Here is a 19,769-nt window from a genome sequence, read left to right on the forward strand (position 1 = left end):
TTCACTAGTAATGGTGCAGATGTTTTGTAGTCGTGGTGGATGGTGAGTGGGGGTGGAGGGGTGAGTGGGTGGTTAGGGTGAGTGGTGGGAGGTTGTGGGGTTAGGGTTGGCGGGGAGTGGGGGTGGGGTTGGTAGTGGGGGTGACGGGTAGTGGGGAGTGGGGATGGGTGGTGTGGGGTAGGGGTTGTTGGTGGGGAGTGGAGGTGGAGTTGGTGGTGGGTGGTGTGGGGTAGGGATTGGTGGTGGGGAGTGGGGGGTTAGAGCGGAGGGTGGTTGAATGGTGGGGTGGGGTTGGAGTGGAGAGTGGGTGGGGGTGGGGTGGGGTTGAGGTGGAGGGTTGGGGTTGGGGTTGGAGCTGGTGATAAAAAAGTTTCATACAAAAATATTTGTCAGTGATATTAAGACTTGGTTCAAGATCTTAATGATTAAAACATATTCAGACTCAATAAGTGCTTAGATCTTAATGCAAACAAATGCACTAGTGGCTTAAGGTCTGAACCATTCAGATTCAGACCTCCAATAAGTACAAACAAATGAGGCCAAAGTATGTATCCTACATATTAAAATTTAGAGCCTGCTCGGATTGGCTTATTTTAGGTGTTTTTTAAACAAAATAATTTTTAAACACTTTTATAGTATTTGGATAAGATGAAATAGTATTTTTAAGTATTTTTTTAAGCCAAAATAATAAAAATAAATCAAATGCTTATACTGTAATTCATAAGTTCTAAGCTCATTCAAATAGACTCTTATCTTTTTCTTTCAAATATACTCTTTTTTAGGTGAAATACTTCTATCAAAAGTATTTTTCATTCGTTAACATTTTTTATATATTTAATTTAATTTATCATATTTGAAGAGTATGAGTTGTGAAATTATCTTGCAAGGTCAAATACTAAAATTCAGATTTAGAGAGTTTGTGTGATTTTTGATAACATATAATAAAATTTAAGTAAAATTATGATAATACTAACATTCAACCAATAAATGTTATGTAAAATATCACAATTAAATCACTTTGAATGTGTAATTAAGCATTAGTCACGTCTCTTTCGAAGTCTTTGAACAACTCTAGAAAACCTCATTAATTTTTCTTTTTCCGTACTACCAAGTATTTTTAGATATTGTGATTCGTGAAATGCGAACTCAGTAGGTTAGTTACTTGAACTTTCACCTTGTTGGTGGGAGTTTGATTCCCCACCTTGTAATCTCTCTCCCATTTCTAACTTTCCCTACCCCATTTTTTTTAAATATGCAACCTCCATCATGTGCTTCGAATTTGCTCAATTCTGACCTTTAATACGACGTGAGAGCATTGCGAGAAGGGAATGTCTACCCATGCCCCTCCTCGCGATGGCTCATGTGATAACATATAATATGTTGTCCTTGCACTAGCCATTTTATTTTTCAACTCCACCGTTTTCGTGATGCACGAGCACTATGAGCTTTTTTTAGGCCCAAGCCACCATAGCTAATGAGACATGACCTTTCTTAACTTCAATCTTGAGTTTTTCTTGTTATTTTCTCCATTGAACAACTAATTATATCGCACACACATTTACATGTTCTAAAGACTTTGTTTGGTTTGCGTGGGTCTTTTCAAACCTTGGGATATCTCAATAACATTATTAAGATTATAATTAGAGGTAATTAATATTTAAAACTTATAAGATCTGCACCTATATAATGAAAATAATGTACAATTACTTTGCTTGGTTCATGTTGAGTTTTCATATATTGGTGGTTTAAGTCTTTAGTCTCGAAATACAATTATTAAGATTCATGGAAACATAATAATTAATTATAAAATACAATAAATGTATTCGCAACAAAATTATAAGAATAGAGTTTTTGAAAAGTTTCACTCATTTGACTAGCAATTCAACACGAGTAGGTCTTTTGTTCTCTTAGAACCCACAAGTAGATTACCTGGTAACGACTCCCATAGTAAAAAAGAATTTGTATGTATATATATATATATATATATATATATATTATAAGGGACAACTAAGGGGCTTTTGTAGTCCTCACAAAAGTTTTCAATAAAATTTTAAACTTTTCAATTAATTACTTTTAGGTCTTAATCTTATTTTTTAAAGTCAAATTTACTTTTTGTTCTTAAGGTCTATTTTTCAAAAGTTGTCGAACCTCCTACCTCATTTTTCCTATTTTTGGGTTTTCTATTCGGTGCCCGATATACTCATTTGAGTCCGATTAATCCAGATAATTCGCATTGCGTAGCGCCCATTCGGGGAAGCGCTCCCTCCAAAGATTTTTTCATATCTAGGTTCGAACCCGTGACCCCTTATTAAGGGAGGAACAGGCCCATCTGCTATACAAATTCTGTATTTGTCTTAAAAGTTCATTAACTATATATTGATTATTAATTTAGAACTAAATAACTTTTAAAAATTAGGATCGAGAACTTATAAACGTAACATTCTGGCTCCGCATTTGATTTGAAATAAATAATTTCATCAAAATGAAAGTTAAAATATTAAAGGAGTGAAATGAAAGTTTTATTTTTATATATTAAAAATATACTTATATAAAATTTAATTATTACTGACATAAATTATATTTCTTTAATTAAAATATCTATTTTTATAACTTGGGTTTAAGCCCGGGCCTCACGTAACTACATCTTTTTTCCTTCTATATCTCTATCAAAAAATCTCCATCAACCCTTTTACTCCCTCTATATCAAATTGCTCTAACCCTATTATCTCTACCTTTCCTTTATTTCACTCTTTTTGTTTGCCACTGCTTCTTTTCGCTTCACAAGGTATTTGCTTTCACCTTACTTTTGGTTCATGGGTATGTCCTGCTTCATTAATTTTCTTGTTAATTGGACTGTCAATTTCTTTCTTTTACTGCACCGTATATGAGTTGGATTTGTATATGGGTTTGCTATAATTTAATACTTGACTGTAATTCCTTTGGTAGTGTATGTTTTGGGTCCGTCTAATGGGTCTAATCCAGTTAACCCCAAGTTTTCAGCATGCCATTAATTCAATTAAACAATCTGTTAATTCGGTTTTGATTTTGTTGGTATTTTCGATATGAATCCTCAGTATCTATTCAAGTGTGGGTACTTTTCAAGTACATTTTTATTTAGAGGATTTGGCTATTCTAAGATAATCGTTAATCTACTGCAAGGCGGTGTTACTTAAGGCCATTAATACATTATTGAAAATCCTATGGTATCTTGTTGATGAATTCTCTTTGCACATAGGCAGAGTTATTTATGGCTATTAGTACATTCCTCAAAGCTCTATATGACAGACATTATACTGTTACTTGCATCTGTCGAGGATACATTCATTCCCCGTGTTGTGGAAATTGTGGATAGTCATATTGATTTCAGTATCATGTTTCTTAGTTGTTGTTAAAGGCATGGTGCAATACTGTATCAAGATGATAGTTTTCCTTACCGTTTTTGGTTGTTGTTTGATTTGTTGGGTTTTGTGTGATGTTATAAAAAGTGATAGTGCGATGGTCTACATAGCGAGTTCATGTATACTGCATATGTGGGTGTTGCATCCCTTGGATGCATGTTTAAATAGATTAATTGCTAATCAAAGGAACATTAATATGTTGCTGTCCTTTTCCAGTGATGGTATTTGATTGTTGTGGATTGGGTGTTGTTCCTTAGCTACATTGGTCATACTGCCCCCCCCCCCCCCTCCCTCCCCCAGTATCTAAGAACGAATTTGCTTGCAGTGCACTATTTATAAAAATTAATAAAGGGAAAAGGGTCAAATATACCCCTCTATTTTGTTTAATTGCTTGGTCGGAGCAGACCAGAGAATTGACTAATTTTTTTTTTTTTTTGAAATCGGATAAGAAGAGGATTTGTCGTTTTGCATCCAAAATAGGGGTAGGAGAGTTTAAGGTACCTTGATATATGACATAGGACACTCTACCTGCATCCACAATTCTACCATGTTGTCTGGATTTCCATTTCTTGAGTTCCTTCCAAATTCGAAGTGTGTTGTGTAGATTTCGATGTTTTAAGTTCCACTTTAATTAGGAAATAACACCTGTTTTCCTCTCTAACATAGCGGATTTGTCCGTTCATCATATTGACAAGTTTCCGGAAAACATTTAACGCGATTCCTTCTTCTGTTGTCCATCTATTTCTTCCTCCAGACATGTCATCGATTAGAGCAGCGGGTAGTCTTTGGCCATAATGAGCCATTCTAGAGAATAAAGTGTGTTAACTTTACATTAGCATTTATCAACAACAGTCATTACAATACATACATATAGTTATTGCTAGAACCAGGAGGAAGTAATGTGCATTTAACAGACCTTTCAGCTATAGGGAAACAACACAAAGAAACAAAGAGGCAAGTATCAACATACACATATTATGGGGCTTATTGTTTGCACTAGCAAATACAAAGGGTCGTTATAGTAGAATTTTGCAGAAAACTATAAACTTTTTACGGGTTTGCAGTCTTTTGGGTACTTCTCTCTTTTCCTTTGGTACTCCTGTAAACTGATTGCACTCCTTTGAAAAGCCATTTCCTAACAGTTAATGAGTAGTAGCTACTCAAAACTGGGATACTGTGTCCAAACATGTCTTATCAAAGGAAGAACTATCAGTAGAGGCCAAACAAGTAGGAAAAAGAAATTGCATAACCTAGAAAACTTGAAGAAAATTGCTTTATAGTTCAAATGATACAAATTAATATAAGCCATGATAAGGGAAGAGCCAATCAAGATCATGTAGAAGAAGCATTACCTGTCCTCTATACCTCTAAAGTCAATATTGTCAATAACAGACAGTATCTGTCCCGCATTAGCAGGTCCCCGCACTCTGAGGAGTATGATGTTGACTGCCTAACCTAATGCAATCATTAGTGGCTGCTACCACAGCTCGATAATTTAGGCAGTGTGAGCAGGACCAAACCTTAGGAGCATATTCATCTGCAAGAGTAACTTCTTCTTCCAGCTAGATGCTCCTCAATGAAGGAGCTCTGGCATCAACTGAAATGCTATTCCTTCTGGGAAGGATCGTATCTGATCCGCTTACAAGCTCTTTTATTCTATTGAGACAACTCCAAAAAGTTCTACCAACAAAATTTCTATTTTAAATCAAAGCATCCCTACTAATGTTGAGTAGGGGTTGAAACAAGTAGAAGATCCCACTGAAATTATGATGGCTTCTGAATCTGTTTTTTTTTTTTTTTTGCTTTGACTTAAGATGTTTAGCTGAAAAATACTTCTTGGTTTTGTCCTGATATGCTGCAATCAACTGTAAATTAGTTTTAGGGTTAGCATTAGAGCCAAAGAATAGTCTCAATATCTTCTCCATTTTTGCCTTTCCTATTCTAACTCACCCAACACCCCCCACCCACCCACCCACACCGAAAAAAAATATGAGTTTGAACTTTTAACCAAAGAGGTTATTCGACAGTTCAATACAAATCGAAGTGGTTCCGCCATCTACCCCTAATATCCATAACTCAGTTACCAGCACACACAAACACTCCAACTATTTCTTGATTTCAATATATGGATTTAATATAGGATACAATGAAATTGGTTAGGAGTGAAAGATATGGAGATGAAGAAGGTTGGTCTGCAAATAAATTAGAAACAAAAGCTAAAACCCTTTAATTGATCAAAAGACATTAACAAGGAGGAAAAGAAATTTTACCTTGGCCTCAGATCGGGAAGATGCTGGAAAACAAATGGAAACCATGGAAGCTTTAAAAAAGTTGAAACCGACTTTATTTTTGGTGACTCATCACAACAAAGGACAATACGTGCAATGCATTTATTGAATGAGAAAAAAAAAGTGAAATTACAAATGTAACCCTGTGAGGACTACAAAAAAGTTTTGATGTATATAAATTGAAGGCGTTTGGTTTAATAAATTGTACGTGAAAAATTGATTACTCTTATTTGTTTGTGTAGCTTTTGCAAAAGCAATTATGGGTCTTCTGGAAAGCCACCTGGTAATTGGAATTGGTGTAATTATTACGGTAATAATTACACAACGTAGTAATTACATAGTATCATAATTACGATGATTTATTTGTTTTGTCATAACGTAATTACAGTGTAATAACAAGCATATTGTTTGGTTGCACATGTATAATTGCACAGTTAGGTTAGTTTAAAAATAAAAATTAGGTTTATAAATGATATGTTAAATTAGGTATTTAAGATACATATTGTTTCTTTGAAAATATATTAATTAATAGTAACATATTTGTAAGTAATATTGTAAAATTTGTATATATTTTTCAAATAATTAATTTTTTATTTTAATTAATTAAAAGCATACATTTTGTAAGAACATAATGAGCTGGATGTTTGACAAAAAGATTAATATTTATACATATATTGTCATAACATTATTCAAATATTTGTCAAAAAAAAAAAAAAACATCGTAAGTGGTAAACGAACAACATGAAATGTAAAACAATAAGTGAATAGTACTAAAGTAAATAAATTGAAATAAAAAATATAACCTAAATTTGAAATCCAAAAAAAAAAAGTTTAACATGATACTTTTATGTCAGATTCCAACATAACATAAAATTCGAACATAAGTTAAGTAAATTTAATTCAAAAGAAAGTGAAAACATATATAAGTCTCAACCAAAAACGAAAACATATACAAGTCTATAACCTTATTCAACAACAGAATTTCACTTTAATAACATCACTCGTTATATGTCAATGTTGCTAATGACTCATTGTTTATAATATTAGGAAGTGTAGTTTCAAAAATTAGAATAATAACGTAGTTATGCTTAATAAAGAAAATAAGAAAAAAAAAAGAGCAATTACATAGAATCACATAAAGTAAAGGTTGGGAAATGAGGAGAAAGAAAATGAAAGATAAATAATAGAAAAAAATATTTTAAAAAATGAAAATAATTTAAAATGTAAAAATAAAAAAGAAATTAAACTAATATAAATAAAGAATAAATTAAAAAGAAAATAAATTGAAATAAAAAGAAAAAAAAACAATTAAAAAGTAACTTTGTAATTACAAAGTGTAATTACACATAGTTCTCAACCCCCAATTGAGAATTGCAGAGTGTAATTACCCTTCCAATTACACCCAATTACATGTTGACCATGTAATTACTTAGCCTTACAAGCATGTCAAACTGTGAATTATACCTAATTACATTCAATTCCAGTTACATGGGTAGCTTTCCAAACAAGCCATATATATCTATTTATTTACGGGGAAAGATCACGCATGCCCCCTTAAATTAAAATAATTGCCCGCCCATACCCTTATTACTTTCCTACCCCCAGAAAAGATTAAAAGTATTTACCCGAGATGCCCCCAATTATGATACCAATACGATATATAAATATACTGAGATGATATCACTGAAGATTGCTTCAATCGTTCTCTTAGTCCTCCATGATACCATCATGATATATAAATATACTGAGATGGCATCACGAAAGATGTTTCAGTCCTTGTGTGAGTTCTTATGATACGATCATGGTATAAATATACTAAGACGGTACTATCAATAAACATATTCATTTATTAAAAATGACACACTTTTCTCCAAAAAAACTCGATGATACCATCATCTTATATACATATACTCTGATGGTATCATGGAGGACTACTTAAATCCTTCTCTTATTCCTCCATGATAGTATATAAATATACTGTGATGATATTATGGAGGAAGGGGTTTGAGCGAGAAGAGCACGTCGGCTAATTAGTTTGGACCGAGCTGGGCAGATGTTGACACCCAATTTTGTCCCTCCTTTATTTAATTTTATTTACTCGGGTTTTTAAGTTTATTAACAAGCTAAATACTTTATTTTCACTATTTTTATTTTTTTATTGCTACTACTATTAATTTTCACTATTTTTACTTTCAACATTACGAGCATTACTTTATCACAAATTTTAAATGGTTCGTCATCGTTTCATTTTCGGGTTTAGACTCGTTAAATTTTAATTACAAGACAACACTTTGTTAAATCCTTATTTTTCTACGTATTTCACATAGTATATTTTGTACTGGTTATTAAGTTAAAAGCCCAAATAAATTAATTGAAGGAAGAAAGGGCCACATTTTCGGACCAACAAACGGATCAGCTTATATATTAAACAGCCCAAATATTCAACCCACATTTTTATTCCCCTACCCAACAGACCAGCCCACTGGATTAAACCTAAATCAGTCCATATTTTACCCGGTCCAGCCCAAACAAATTTTACCCGACCCACTTATATTTTTCGTAAAACCTAACCCCTTTCCCTTTCCCTTTCTCTTTCCTTCAGCCGCCTCCCCTCTCTCTCTCTACCCTACCCTCTTTCTCTCTCTCTCTCTCTCTCTCTCTCTCTCTCTCTCTCTCTACCACGCTCCTCCACTCACCACTGTCCCCACTTCGCTCCTCCCACTTCCACCACGCCTGTCCCCCGCTCCCGTCTCTCTCATACGCTCCTCTCTTTACTTTAATACAATCAAAACCCTATAAATGAATCGAAGTTGAATCGTATTAGGGGGGAAGTGAGGGAAATCAACAAGAAAACAGATCGAGAAAGGGGAGGAGAAAAGATCGAAAAAAAAAGGGGATTCAGTGTTTCCAGAGATACTCAACTATTTTCCAAACTGCTTTTCCTTTTTTCCGGTGAACTTTAGCCGCGAAAGGATACTTGGCTACCCTCAATTTTTCCATTTTTCATCACTACTCTAAATCGGGGATTCAACACTGATTGGGGATTTTCTTTTTGGGTCAATAGCTTACCCCAAATTTCATATGATTGGAGAAGCCACTTTAGCTTACTTTTGAACACTTCTGATAAAGAAGAATTTCTGGGTTGTTTCGATCTGAGTTGCGAAATCGTTCGCGAGTTTAAGAGAGTAGATTTGAAACCCCGACGACCTCAGTTCACTGCACCCAAAAAAGGTAAATCTTGATACGTTTCTTATTTTCAGTCTTTAGTTTTTGCTCCAGTTAGTTAATTATGTAGTTTCCCTGTCGTCGTGTTGTTTGTTTGATGTTTGGGTGCTGTTAGGATAGGATGTTGATTACTAAAATGAATTCGAAAGATGTACATCGTAGTTTTGGATGCTTAGACCGAATTCTCAGGAGTTAGAACCTATTCAAATCTGAATATACATAGGATATACGGTGGGTATCAAGGTAAAAGGGGAGGTATGCATTCGATATACATCTGATATACACATCATGGTGTATATACCTTAGGTATACTGTGTATATGGTTAAAACAGTTCTGAACTATCCCTCTTTACTCTGTTTGTTCTAAGTAGTGACCCTGCGACGAATGTAATCTGCTTAGATTTAAATACGACAAAATGATTATACAACATGTCGATGTTGGTTTTTTGAATTCTGTTTGATTCCAAATCTGAATTCTGAGTGTAGTTACATCAACAGGCATGTATTAGACCTTGTTCCATTTTTAGTTGGTCAGTAGGTCTTGAGCCCATTGCTTACGCTTAAGATTGGTTAGTTGGATCTGTTTCAGTCTAATTACTAGGATACCAATGAGCATGTATATTTGCGTTTCTTGAATTAGTTTGAGTTGTATGTATGGACTTGTAAATCAGTTAATTAGTAATCTTATGTTGATATAACCAGTGTTCAGGAAAGCGGGCGCTTCACCGTTACGCTTCGCTTAAAGCGGTGAAGCGAAGCTTTGTCGCTTCAGGTAAGTGGAGCGGAGGCTACCCAATAAAGCGGACGCTTCTGAGGCTGAAGCGGTGAAGCGGCTGAAGCGTATGCTTTATGTTGTGGGCTGTTTTTTGAAAGGACAACTTTAATAAAATAATAAGTCCAGGTCAAAATTTTAATAAAATAATACTAGAAGGTCAAAATCTTAATAAAATAATAAGTCTGGGTCAATTTTAATAAAATAATACTTGAAGGTCTAAATCTTAATAAAATAATAAGTCTAGGTCAATTTTAATAAAATAATTAGTCCAGTTATTTGAAATCCTCAGACTTTGAGAAATTTTATTACTCACAATCAGCTAGGGTTTTGCAGCAGCTCTTCTTCTCCACTTTCAGGTAATTTCTTTCCTCCTCCTCCTTCTTCCTCTTCTTCTTCTTCTTCTTCTTCTTCTTCTTCTTCTTCTTCTTCTTTCAAGCTCTCTTCTTTGCTCTGTTTTTTTCTCCAGGAAAGCTCTGTTTTTTTCTCGAATTCTAGGGTTCTGCTCGGCTTTTCTTCTTTCTTTCTTTCTTCTTCTTCTTTCAAGCTCTCTTTTTTGCTCTGTTTTTTTCTTCACATTCGTACTGTTTTTTCTTTCGCGAATTCTAGGGTTCTGCTCTGTTTTGCTGTTTTTTTTTGCTCTGGTTTTGAGGGAGATTCTGATTTCACTTTCGGTGTTGTTGCCGAGGAAATGGGGGTAGAGGAGAACCAGTATGGTTTAAGGGGGAATACTTCAAGCCAACATAGGAAGGGAAAAGAAGTAGCTACAAGTCATTCCCTAATTGATGAAGTTGAAGAAGATGATAATGAAATTGAAGAAGATGATGAGCAATATTATGATGATGTGGGAGTACAAGATTTTGACAATCTTGTAGAAGAATAAGAACTAGATGTCGAACTATTAGTAGCTTTGATTTTGTTTGTCCTATGGTCTGGAGGATTTTGTGATATCCACTTTAGTTTTTTATTTGAACTTTTAGTCTATGGATATCTACTTTAGTTTTGAATTTGAACTTTTGCTTATATATATATTCTCTATTTATTTTGCTCTTTTTTTAAAAAAATTGCGCTTCACCTCAATGAAGCGGGCGCTTCGCTTCACGCTTCGCTTAAAGCGTGAAGCGGGACCTTGTCGCTTTTTTCCGCTTCATGCTTTCCTGAACACTGGATATAACCTCATAGGGGTGGACTTTGTATGTAACTAATCGTTTTCCTCAAGTAGGGTCCTCTATTAGTCGAAGCCGTCCCTTAAGGACATAATATGTCGTAAACGAATGTTACTAGGTTTAAGTGGATGATTTCTAGCTGTAAAAAGGTATTTTCTGCCTTACTTATGATCAGCATAGGTAGCAGATTGTGTCAGTGTGTTCGTTTTCTTTCAAATCTGAAGTTTCTGATATGTTCGTGTGTTTGTTGTTTCAATTTGGCTGAATCTCAGTTCAGTAATGTAGAATATTATGCATGTAAGGTTTAGTTAGTTTAGTTTCAGTTCTAATAATGTTTGTAGGTTCATGTCTTAGTTTAGTTTAGATTTTGCAGTTTAACAGCAGTTAATAGTGTTTGTGTGTTCATATGTTAACTTAGTTTAAGTTCAATTTTCTTGGCTGATGGTTTTGTCATTTGATCTTCATTCTTTAGCTAATATATATGACCAGTCTACGTTTTAGTGATTTACTAATTGCGATTCAACTTAAATCGATCATGTTCGTTTAAACATGAATATTGGGTTTATATTATCAGTTTAGCCTAGTTTACTCTAGGTGCGGAAAGATTCTGAAATCCATTCTCAATTTACTTCATACTTGAGTTAGATCATATAGACTGGTTAGGCCATTTAAAGGTAGATTAACAACTGAAAGGAATAAGTTTATTTAAATATGGACTAGTATAGGTTGAAAAGACTCTTAACAGGTTCCATATTAGAAAGTTCAGTTGCATAAAAGGATTGAAAACAGGGTCAATATCTAAGCATCTAGTTCATTAGAAACAAAAGTCCTATCCTGAGATAAGGTAGTATAATGGGTTAATGACGGAACTAGTTTATTTAGAAGGTAGACGAAGGACCAGTAGGCTGATTAACAGATTGATAAGATAAAGTAATAGGTCTCACGTGGTCTTAAGATTCCTATGCCTATAATGTAGAATAACTCGGATGCATTATTATCTCTTACTTCTTCTTTGAGTGTTAATCTGATATCTTTAAATGTTTTTTGGGATTGTTTATGTTTGACCTTATAAAGAGAACTGGTTGTATGATTTTGAAGCAGTCCGAGTTGAAGTTATTTTAACAGTTGACTTGATGTGTGCTCTCTTACAACTGTCTACCCTCAAGGCTTAAGTACTACCTACTTTGGACTACTAAGATCCCTTTTCACGGAATAACAACACCATGGGACCCCTTTTGGATGATTACGAATTGCTACATAAGTAAACAAATAAGCCTAGCATAGGGAAGTGTTAAAGAGCAAGTTACCTTGGAATATGCTTAGACATTCTAATTTACCTCTGTTTGAGTTGAAACATATTGAGGATGTTGAAAATCGTTCCCATATCCCGACATGCCTAAAATGATTAAAATGCAATATATGTTTGTTCTGTTTTAAGCATTTGTTTCAATAGTGGAATACTGCCATACTTGGTATTTGGTTTAATCCTCCCCATCTGTTGATAGTATAGTCTTCCTTCTGAATTTCTCAGTCCATATATGTGAGTGGCATCTCATGTCTCCAGTTATTTTGTTAAGCCTGATCAAGTGAATACAGTTGACAGTTTGTTCTCTTAAAAGTGAACTAAGAAGTATAACTATAATAAATACAAAAGAATTCGATAGCTTTTGAGCTTGTTATCTTTATATTTCAGTGTAAAAAAAAATACTCATCCTTTACCCCTTTCTTACTTTGCATGAACTGAGAATTTCGAATTCTAAATGCAATTGAGAGATTGCATTTTGGTGGTGCAAAATAATGCACCTGCTGCTGCACTTTTCCCTGCTTTAGCTACTGTTTTACATTGATGTTGTTTAGACTTATGAATGCATATACATGAGATATATCTAAATATGCACAATATATACATAATCTACTGATTTGTTTTGAGTGTATGTTTAGTCTTATTTATTAATCACATACTAATCCTTTTCTTTTCATTTTTTATGCATGGCTATCGCATACGAGTCCCTCGGACTTGTCTCCTTCCACATTTGGCGTTGGGCCAACAGCCCAACATGATCTCCACCATAGCAGCCCAATCCACAGCCAAAAAATAGAAAACAAATCTGGGCCAAGGCCCAATAGGTGGCAAACGGGCCGCAGCAATACATAAAATTTGGGCTGAAGCCCAATAGCATAAACAGTTTGCAGCAATTGGGCCTTAATAAATGGGCCGTACCCATTTACTCTTTTCCTCTCTTCCTTATTTTATTGTTGTGTATTCTTATTTGTTTGTATGACTAACATTTTATCTTATTTTTATTAGCTTAGATGAATTCTAATAAATTAGTGGGTTTAACTTTAACATAATGGGTAGCTTAACTTAAGAGAGAAACTCACGATTAGCCCCATAGATTTCATTCTCCTTCTATATTATAGTTATTTATGGCATCTATAATATTTTATATATTCGAATAATTGATTCTTAAAAAATAGTATGACTACATTTTTCTAGCTAAGGGAATCGTAATTTATTTTCACTATCTTAAAGAATTCAAACGTAATGAATAGACTAATATGAATTAAAGCACACGTTTGTAAATGACTTTTTTTTTAGATTTATCCAAATTGCACATACTTTGATTGAGCATAGTTTATAAGAAATAATGAAAGAGATAAAATAAAACTCGCATTAATTATTTTCGTACTTCATTCATACTCCTAAAATACAAAAATCGTTAATATCTCACCATTTGAATTGTTTCAAATATCTATCAAAACGCTGCATAAATTCACATTTTTGCCCACTCATATGTAAACTATCTTTGGCAAGCTTTATTTTTAAAATAACATCATTAGTTGAAACCTTAACAACATTTATAAGTCGTATTTCAAAATAGCATTAAAAGTATTCTTTTATACAAATTATTATTTTTCTACAAGTTCTATTTTAAATAGTATTCTTACATGTCTGTCTATAACTTTAGCCATACTTACAAAACTACTTTCTTTTTCTATAATACTATATTTACACTTAGCCTAATTAATTATAAGTCCGGTCTGTTAACCATTGATAATGAGTCTTAAAGGATGCCTAATAACTTCCCTTTAGACTAATTGAACCCTTACCTAGAATCTTAAGTTTCGTAGACTTTTAAAATATAATTAACTTTAAAATAACTTTAATAAACTTTAGGTGTCCTAATTCACCATAAATAATTAGGTGGCGATTCCTTAACACAAAAAAAAAATAGGAATCACCAATATGTCATACTTCTAATTTAACCCGGTTAAAATGGGGTATAACAGCAGAAGCGAAAATAGTTTGGGAGGGGCATGAGCGAGTAATTAGTTTGAGTTGGGCGGGCAATTAATTATGTTTTCCCATTATGTATCCACTCCATTTTTGTGTTAAAAAAAAAAAAAAAATCATAATGGACACTTCTGATGACTACTCTAGTTGAGTAGTTACATGGCTAATTTCCTACAAAATCTCGTGCCCTAATTTGCCTCGCACCCCTTTCTTCCCCACGCGCCACCATTTTCCCTGTGCATCCAAAACCCGACCCGTAAGTCCCCTCAACCCTAAAATAACCCTTTCTCAATCAAATTTTTAACATTAATCTCCCAATTGCAAGCCACACAGAATTAAAATCCACTATTGACCTATTGGTTTCTCTTTACAATTACGACTCTTAATTTTTTGCAGAGTGTTTAGAATGGAAAGTAGTAGCAGCAAAGCATCAGTTCAGCAACTCACGGCTGAGGCAGCTGCACAGCTACAAGAAGGCATTGGGTTGGTGTTGTGTAGATGGACCGCCTTGCAAATGGCTATCGAAAACGAGTGGGGTGGTCGAGGCACTCGTGAAAAATCTAATCAGCTCAATCTTGACATTTTTAACGCTTTCACACAATCCAAAGGTACTTCTTGCTGTTTAATACTCCTGTTTTAATTTTATGTGTTTTAGTTTTACTGGACACTTAGTTCTAGAATATAACATGTTAAGTGGGCGTTTGGACATAAAAAATGTGAAATTTGAGAAAAAGTTGAAAAATGTTATTTGGAAATTGGAGTTTTGTTTGGACAAATGTTGAATTTTTGTGAGTGATTTGGAGTGAAAACAGGTGTTTGGAGTTTTTGGAACTTTGTAACAATTCTATGTCCAAACATGATTCCGGGATACAATCCCGGAAAAAGTGAAAATTATCCATGGCCAAACGGGCCCTAAAGATAACCTTTGAGTCTTCTGGTGTTCAACATGATTGAAATGGAAATATTGAAAATTGAAGTAAGTATAAAAGAAGGCATTTTTTCTAAAGGAAATTAACAGATATTGAAAAGGATGGAGTAGAGGCGTTTAAAGCTGCTAATATATCCTTGTTTCCTCCCTTCTATTGTTTGATTAAAGTATTTGTTTTTCATTTATTGTTGTGGGTTCCTTCCTATGCAGAAAAAGTATATATGGATGATATAGAAGATATTCTAGATGAGTTCATGATATCTCTAAATACTGAAGTCAATGATGGCAGCCTTGAGGAGGTAGAGTGCTAACTCCTTGTCAGTGTAATTTGTATTATCTCTGTTGGCTTTTTGGCTGTTAGTGTAACCTGGAAAATATATTTGGGAATGATTTCTTGTAGACAGTGCAATTAAGTGGAGCAGTTTTTCATACACGAGTAGTTGTTTTCATGAATACTATGAATTCCTGTGTTTGAACTTGGATATTTCATCTTTTTGCTTATTTTAATTATAAATTATTTGCAGTCGGAAATTTGAACAATAGAAGAGAAGGAATGTATTGGAGTTCTGCCTATCCTTGTTGAGTATTGTAACCCTTTGAAAAAATATGTGCTCATTCAATGAGGAACTTTGGATTACCGGAGTTTTGCTTTGTAGGTTAGAATACTCAAGCTCTAATCTTCCTCTCTCAAGAAAAAAAAGAAAAGAAAAGATTGAGGCTTTAAAAACGTAGGCAGGTCTCCCTCTTCAAGCGGCTTTCTATGGTTGAATTCCTCATAAGGAGCAATCTGTAGATATTAAAGTAATCATTCAAGCAGTCAAATTTCTAGATGATGCTTGTTGGGTTATAAGGTCCATTTGCCGTTTTAGAAATTTGTGGGTATCAAGGATTTCTTGGTGCTGCACATTGTTGCTTTTAGAGTCTTCGTTATGACAGACGGGTGATGTTAGACGGGCCAAGACCTTTTTGTTCCAAATCAATCAATAAATTAATTATGCCTCTATGTTGGACAGAATTGGGGTCAGTTATATGAATCATTTGGAACTGCACTGGTCTATTCAGATCGAAATCATCAAATACTAGCTTGCTTGGAGATTTGTTTGTTCAGTGTGATCATGCATTTCTGTAAGGTTGTGGAGTATGCTTCCATAACAAAGCAACATTTGTGATCTCTATCAGGTAGCAGAAAAATTGATGTATATGCATGAAGAGTGTCTGGAAGGGAACTTCAATTCAATCAAAGTGCTAAGAGAAACAAATGTTGGGAGGAGACCTGCTACTTATGTCAGACAAGTAAGCATCCTTTTTTATAGGCAGCATATTTATTCTGTCTGTGATTGGTGGAAAAGTTTCTCTGTTGATGGTCTACTTATTTCGCTATATCCTATCATTTTTGATAAGGTTGGCTGTATCCTATCACATGCATAACAAACAGTAATAAAGAAATAACTAGTATGTTGAATGAGTTATTTATGTAGAAGGAATATAGGCCTTAATTCACATATCAAGTATTTGTGAAAATTTAACCGTATGAGATGAAGGTAATTGTGGGTTTTGCACTTGTGTTGCTTGTTCTTAGGAAATAGGAACTTGAGAAGAATTAAAAAAGACCTTACAAGATATGCAACCATTCTGTAACATGACAAGCACAATGCTGGATTACTCATTCTCACATCTGAAAATGGTTGCTAGGATTTGCATGCTACCTAACATGGTAGTCTATCAATCAATCACCTACTCTTCGATCCCAAATTAGTTAGGGTTCACATATGAATTCTATCTGATAAGTCAGGTAATCATTTTATTAATGTAAACCAACAGTAGGAAATGCTGAATATGTACATAGCAAAAGAGGCCAAAAATTCAACTCCATATGTAATTCCAGTAAGGATCTGAGAAACACTAACAGCCTGTCTAGAACATATTCGTCAGCCTTTTGCACCACAATATAGCAAAACCAAACATTTATATTTCAGTTAAGGACAGTATCCTTTTTCCCACCTAAGTATCCTTGGTTTCTTTCACTACACACCAGCCACCAGATACAGCAAGCGAGCTCTCTGGCAATGTAGTTGTTCTTGGCATACACCATTTCATCTCAAACAAATTCCAAATCAAGTCCCACAGCTGGTTGGTAATCTTGCAGTGAATTAGCACTGATTCATATCTGTGCATACAAGTTTGAATAAGAAATATCTGTGCAAGTGTGCATACAAAAAGTTTTTTTTTTTTTTTTTTAAATGGTAACAAGTAACATTGTTAGTGTTACTTCTTGCAACTTCTTTAGTTCCCTGAACTTTTCAGAGGAAATATAGGAGGATTTTGTACTCTATGTTGGAGAAGGTAAGGTATATTTTATAAAAAATACTGTAAGAAGGGTGTTCTGTTAATGCTGTACAAAATCAGCAAAGGAGCACCAAAAAACAAAAGTCAGCCTCAGGTAGTCCTGTAGTGATTCTGGTACCTGTAGCACTATTTCAACCTCATTTACCTATTACTGTCCATACCAAAAGCAAAACAAAAATATACAATTAGCCTTTATCGTTGTCAACATCTTCATTCCATTCCCTTGTATACGGTCAGTTTGGCCATGTTTATGAATGAAAATACTTTTACTTGATTAAAAAAAAAACATCTTCATTCCATCTTCTATTTATATCATTTTATTTAGTCCACCATATGCAAGTGGTAATGCGGTATATACAGTGTTCCACCAGAGAAGCTTCGCCTTTCTAGCTCCCTATCTATACATCTCAAAAGGTTCCCTGTTGTACTTGGCATGACCCATTGCCACCCAATCATATTCAAAAAGATATGCCACAATCGTGCAGATGCAGTAACATGACAGTGCAAAAACAAATGACTATTGTTTTAGGACAATCCCTCTCCCCCTGATTAAAAATAAATAAATGATGATCCCTCTCTTTTGTAGATTCTCATGTGTAAGACAAGCTTATTGCTCGCTATCCATGTGAAACATGCAACCTTGACGGGCACTTTGGGCCTTCATTTTTTTTTTCTTTTTTCGGCCAAGGCTTTGCTAGATTATTAACCTTTACAAGATCCATGTAGCAAGAATTCACAGAGAGCATTACTTTTTTTGTGGGGTTTCCATGTAATGATCCTCTCAATCTGACAGCTGCAGATTCACGCTCAGCAGATTAAAAAGTTCAGAGTCCTAGTTACCCCCCAATCATTAAAATTTCCTCTGAAGTTGATATTTCACACCCATTGGTTCTAAGTCAGCCAGTGAGGAAGTGTTGTTTACTGCTAAGGTAAATGATCCAGGGAATAAGTCCATCAAAAAGCCTTGACCAGCCCAAGCATCCATTCAACAAACAATTATTCTGCTATTACCAACTTTGAATCCAACTTTAGCCTTAAAGCAGCAAGGTCAAAGTTATTTGATGCCGTTCCAAGCAGAAACACCGACGAGTGTTCTAACATCACTGGAACACCAGTATCCTTCAACACCATACTCGTTTTTAATGACACATACACAATGAGTACAACTAATGTTAAACCTCTATAGCCACTTCGTTAGCAAGTCTTAGTGGACAAAGTTACCCGGTACCCGTGTTGGTGGGAGGTAGCAGGTACCTGAATCAGTGAATCTGCGAGAAATTTGTCCTCCTTTCAACCCACTCATACCATGCATCTGAATCTGTAATAAATTCTGGAAGATCGTGATTTTTTCCCGGATGCGAAGTAAATTTTCCTACCCATAATTGTTGTATGCTGTTATTTTATTGAAATGACACTTTTCTCTCCGGGGATGGGAACGTTATTCTAATACTTCCACTTGCTATTAATTAGTTGGGAGTTTTTCCAAAATGGCAATGTTCCTGATTTCCTTTTAGCCCCAAAAGTGAAGCTAGAAGTTCTATGAAATGTCTTGAACTTTCTCCAGCCGTCTCCTCGTATATTATTTTTAGCAGCCTCAAAATAAATTCCCATCTCAGTATGATTATGATGATATCTTGACCAATATCATTCCCAAGTGAAAAAGTGCATTGTACTGAAACTATTGCTCTCTTGAATATTGCCCTTGTAATGCATCTTTTTTTTCCCTAGTTATTTGCGGGCAAAATGCTTTAAATAATCTCTACAATAAAAGCTCAATAATTTTATGGATTTAAGTGAACGATGATTGATTTTATTGCTTCCTTTTTCCAAAACTTTCCAGGATGCTAGTGACGACGACGATAGTAGTAATGATGGCGGTGACAGAAATGAGAACTTGGGCAACAATGCATCAGATATGGCAATTGATTCTATGGAAACACAGTCAAGTTTGGGCCAGGATATGATAGTTGAACCTGTGATAAAGCAGCAAGCTGAAGTGGACGAGGCTGGTTGGACAACGGTACCTACGAGGCGTAATAAAGGTAGAAGGAACTAAAGCACTACTACAGACCCATGGGGTAAAAAGGAGTTAAACCCAACTGCAGTTGTATACATTTTTGGTCTATAATCTTAAAAATGAAGGAAGCTTGCAATATTAGTGACATATTATTGTAGTAGTCGTAATCATGGTGATTGTAATTTGGTTTTCTCGTTCATCGATGAATTATCCAGCAATTATCTCGGAAGACATGATTATCTGCTAGTGTAACCATGAATTTTGTAGTTGAGTGTTACAGGGGCTTCATCTATGTTGCTTAATGCTATTGGTATTCCAATTGTTTCCCTGGCCA

General features: G+C 34.6%; 1 protein-coding gene across 1 annotated transcript; it reads left to right on the top strand.

The window, feature by feature from the left end:
- The first annotated feature begins 14,245 nt into the window (after positions 1–14,245).
- LOC132645342 (uncharacterized) lies at positions 14,246–19,769 on the top strand. Its single transcript, XM_060362279.1, has 5 exons — positions 14,246–14,400; positions 14,541–14,752; positions 15,283–15,371; positions 16,252–16,365; positions 19,259–19,769. Exons 2-5 carry the CDS (start codon positions 14,551–14,553, stop codon positions 19,472–19,474), a joined length of 621 nt encoding a protein of 206 aa, XP_060218262.1. The 5' UTR covers positions 14,246–14,400; positions 14,541–14,550; the 3' UTR covers positions 19,475–19,769.

This window comes from Lycium barbarum, chromosome 6 (genome assembly GCF_019175385.1).
Source record: "Lycium barbarum isolate Lr01 chromosome 6, ASM1917538v2, whole genome shotgun sequence".
Classification (NCBI taxonomy): domain Eukaryota; kingdom Viridiplantae; phylum Streptophyta; class Magnoliopsida; order Solanales; family Solanaceae; genus Lycium; species Lycium barbarum.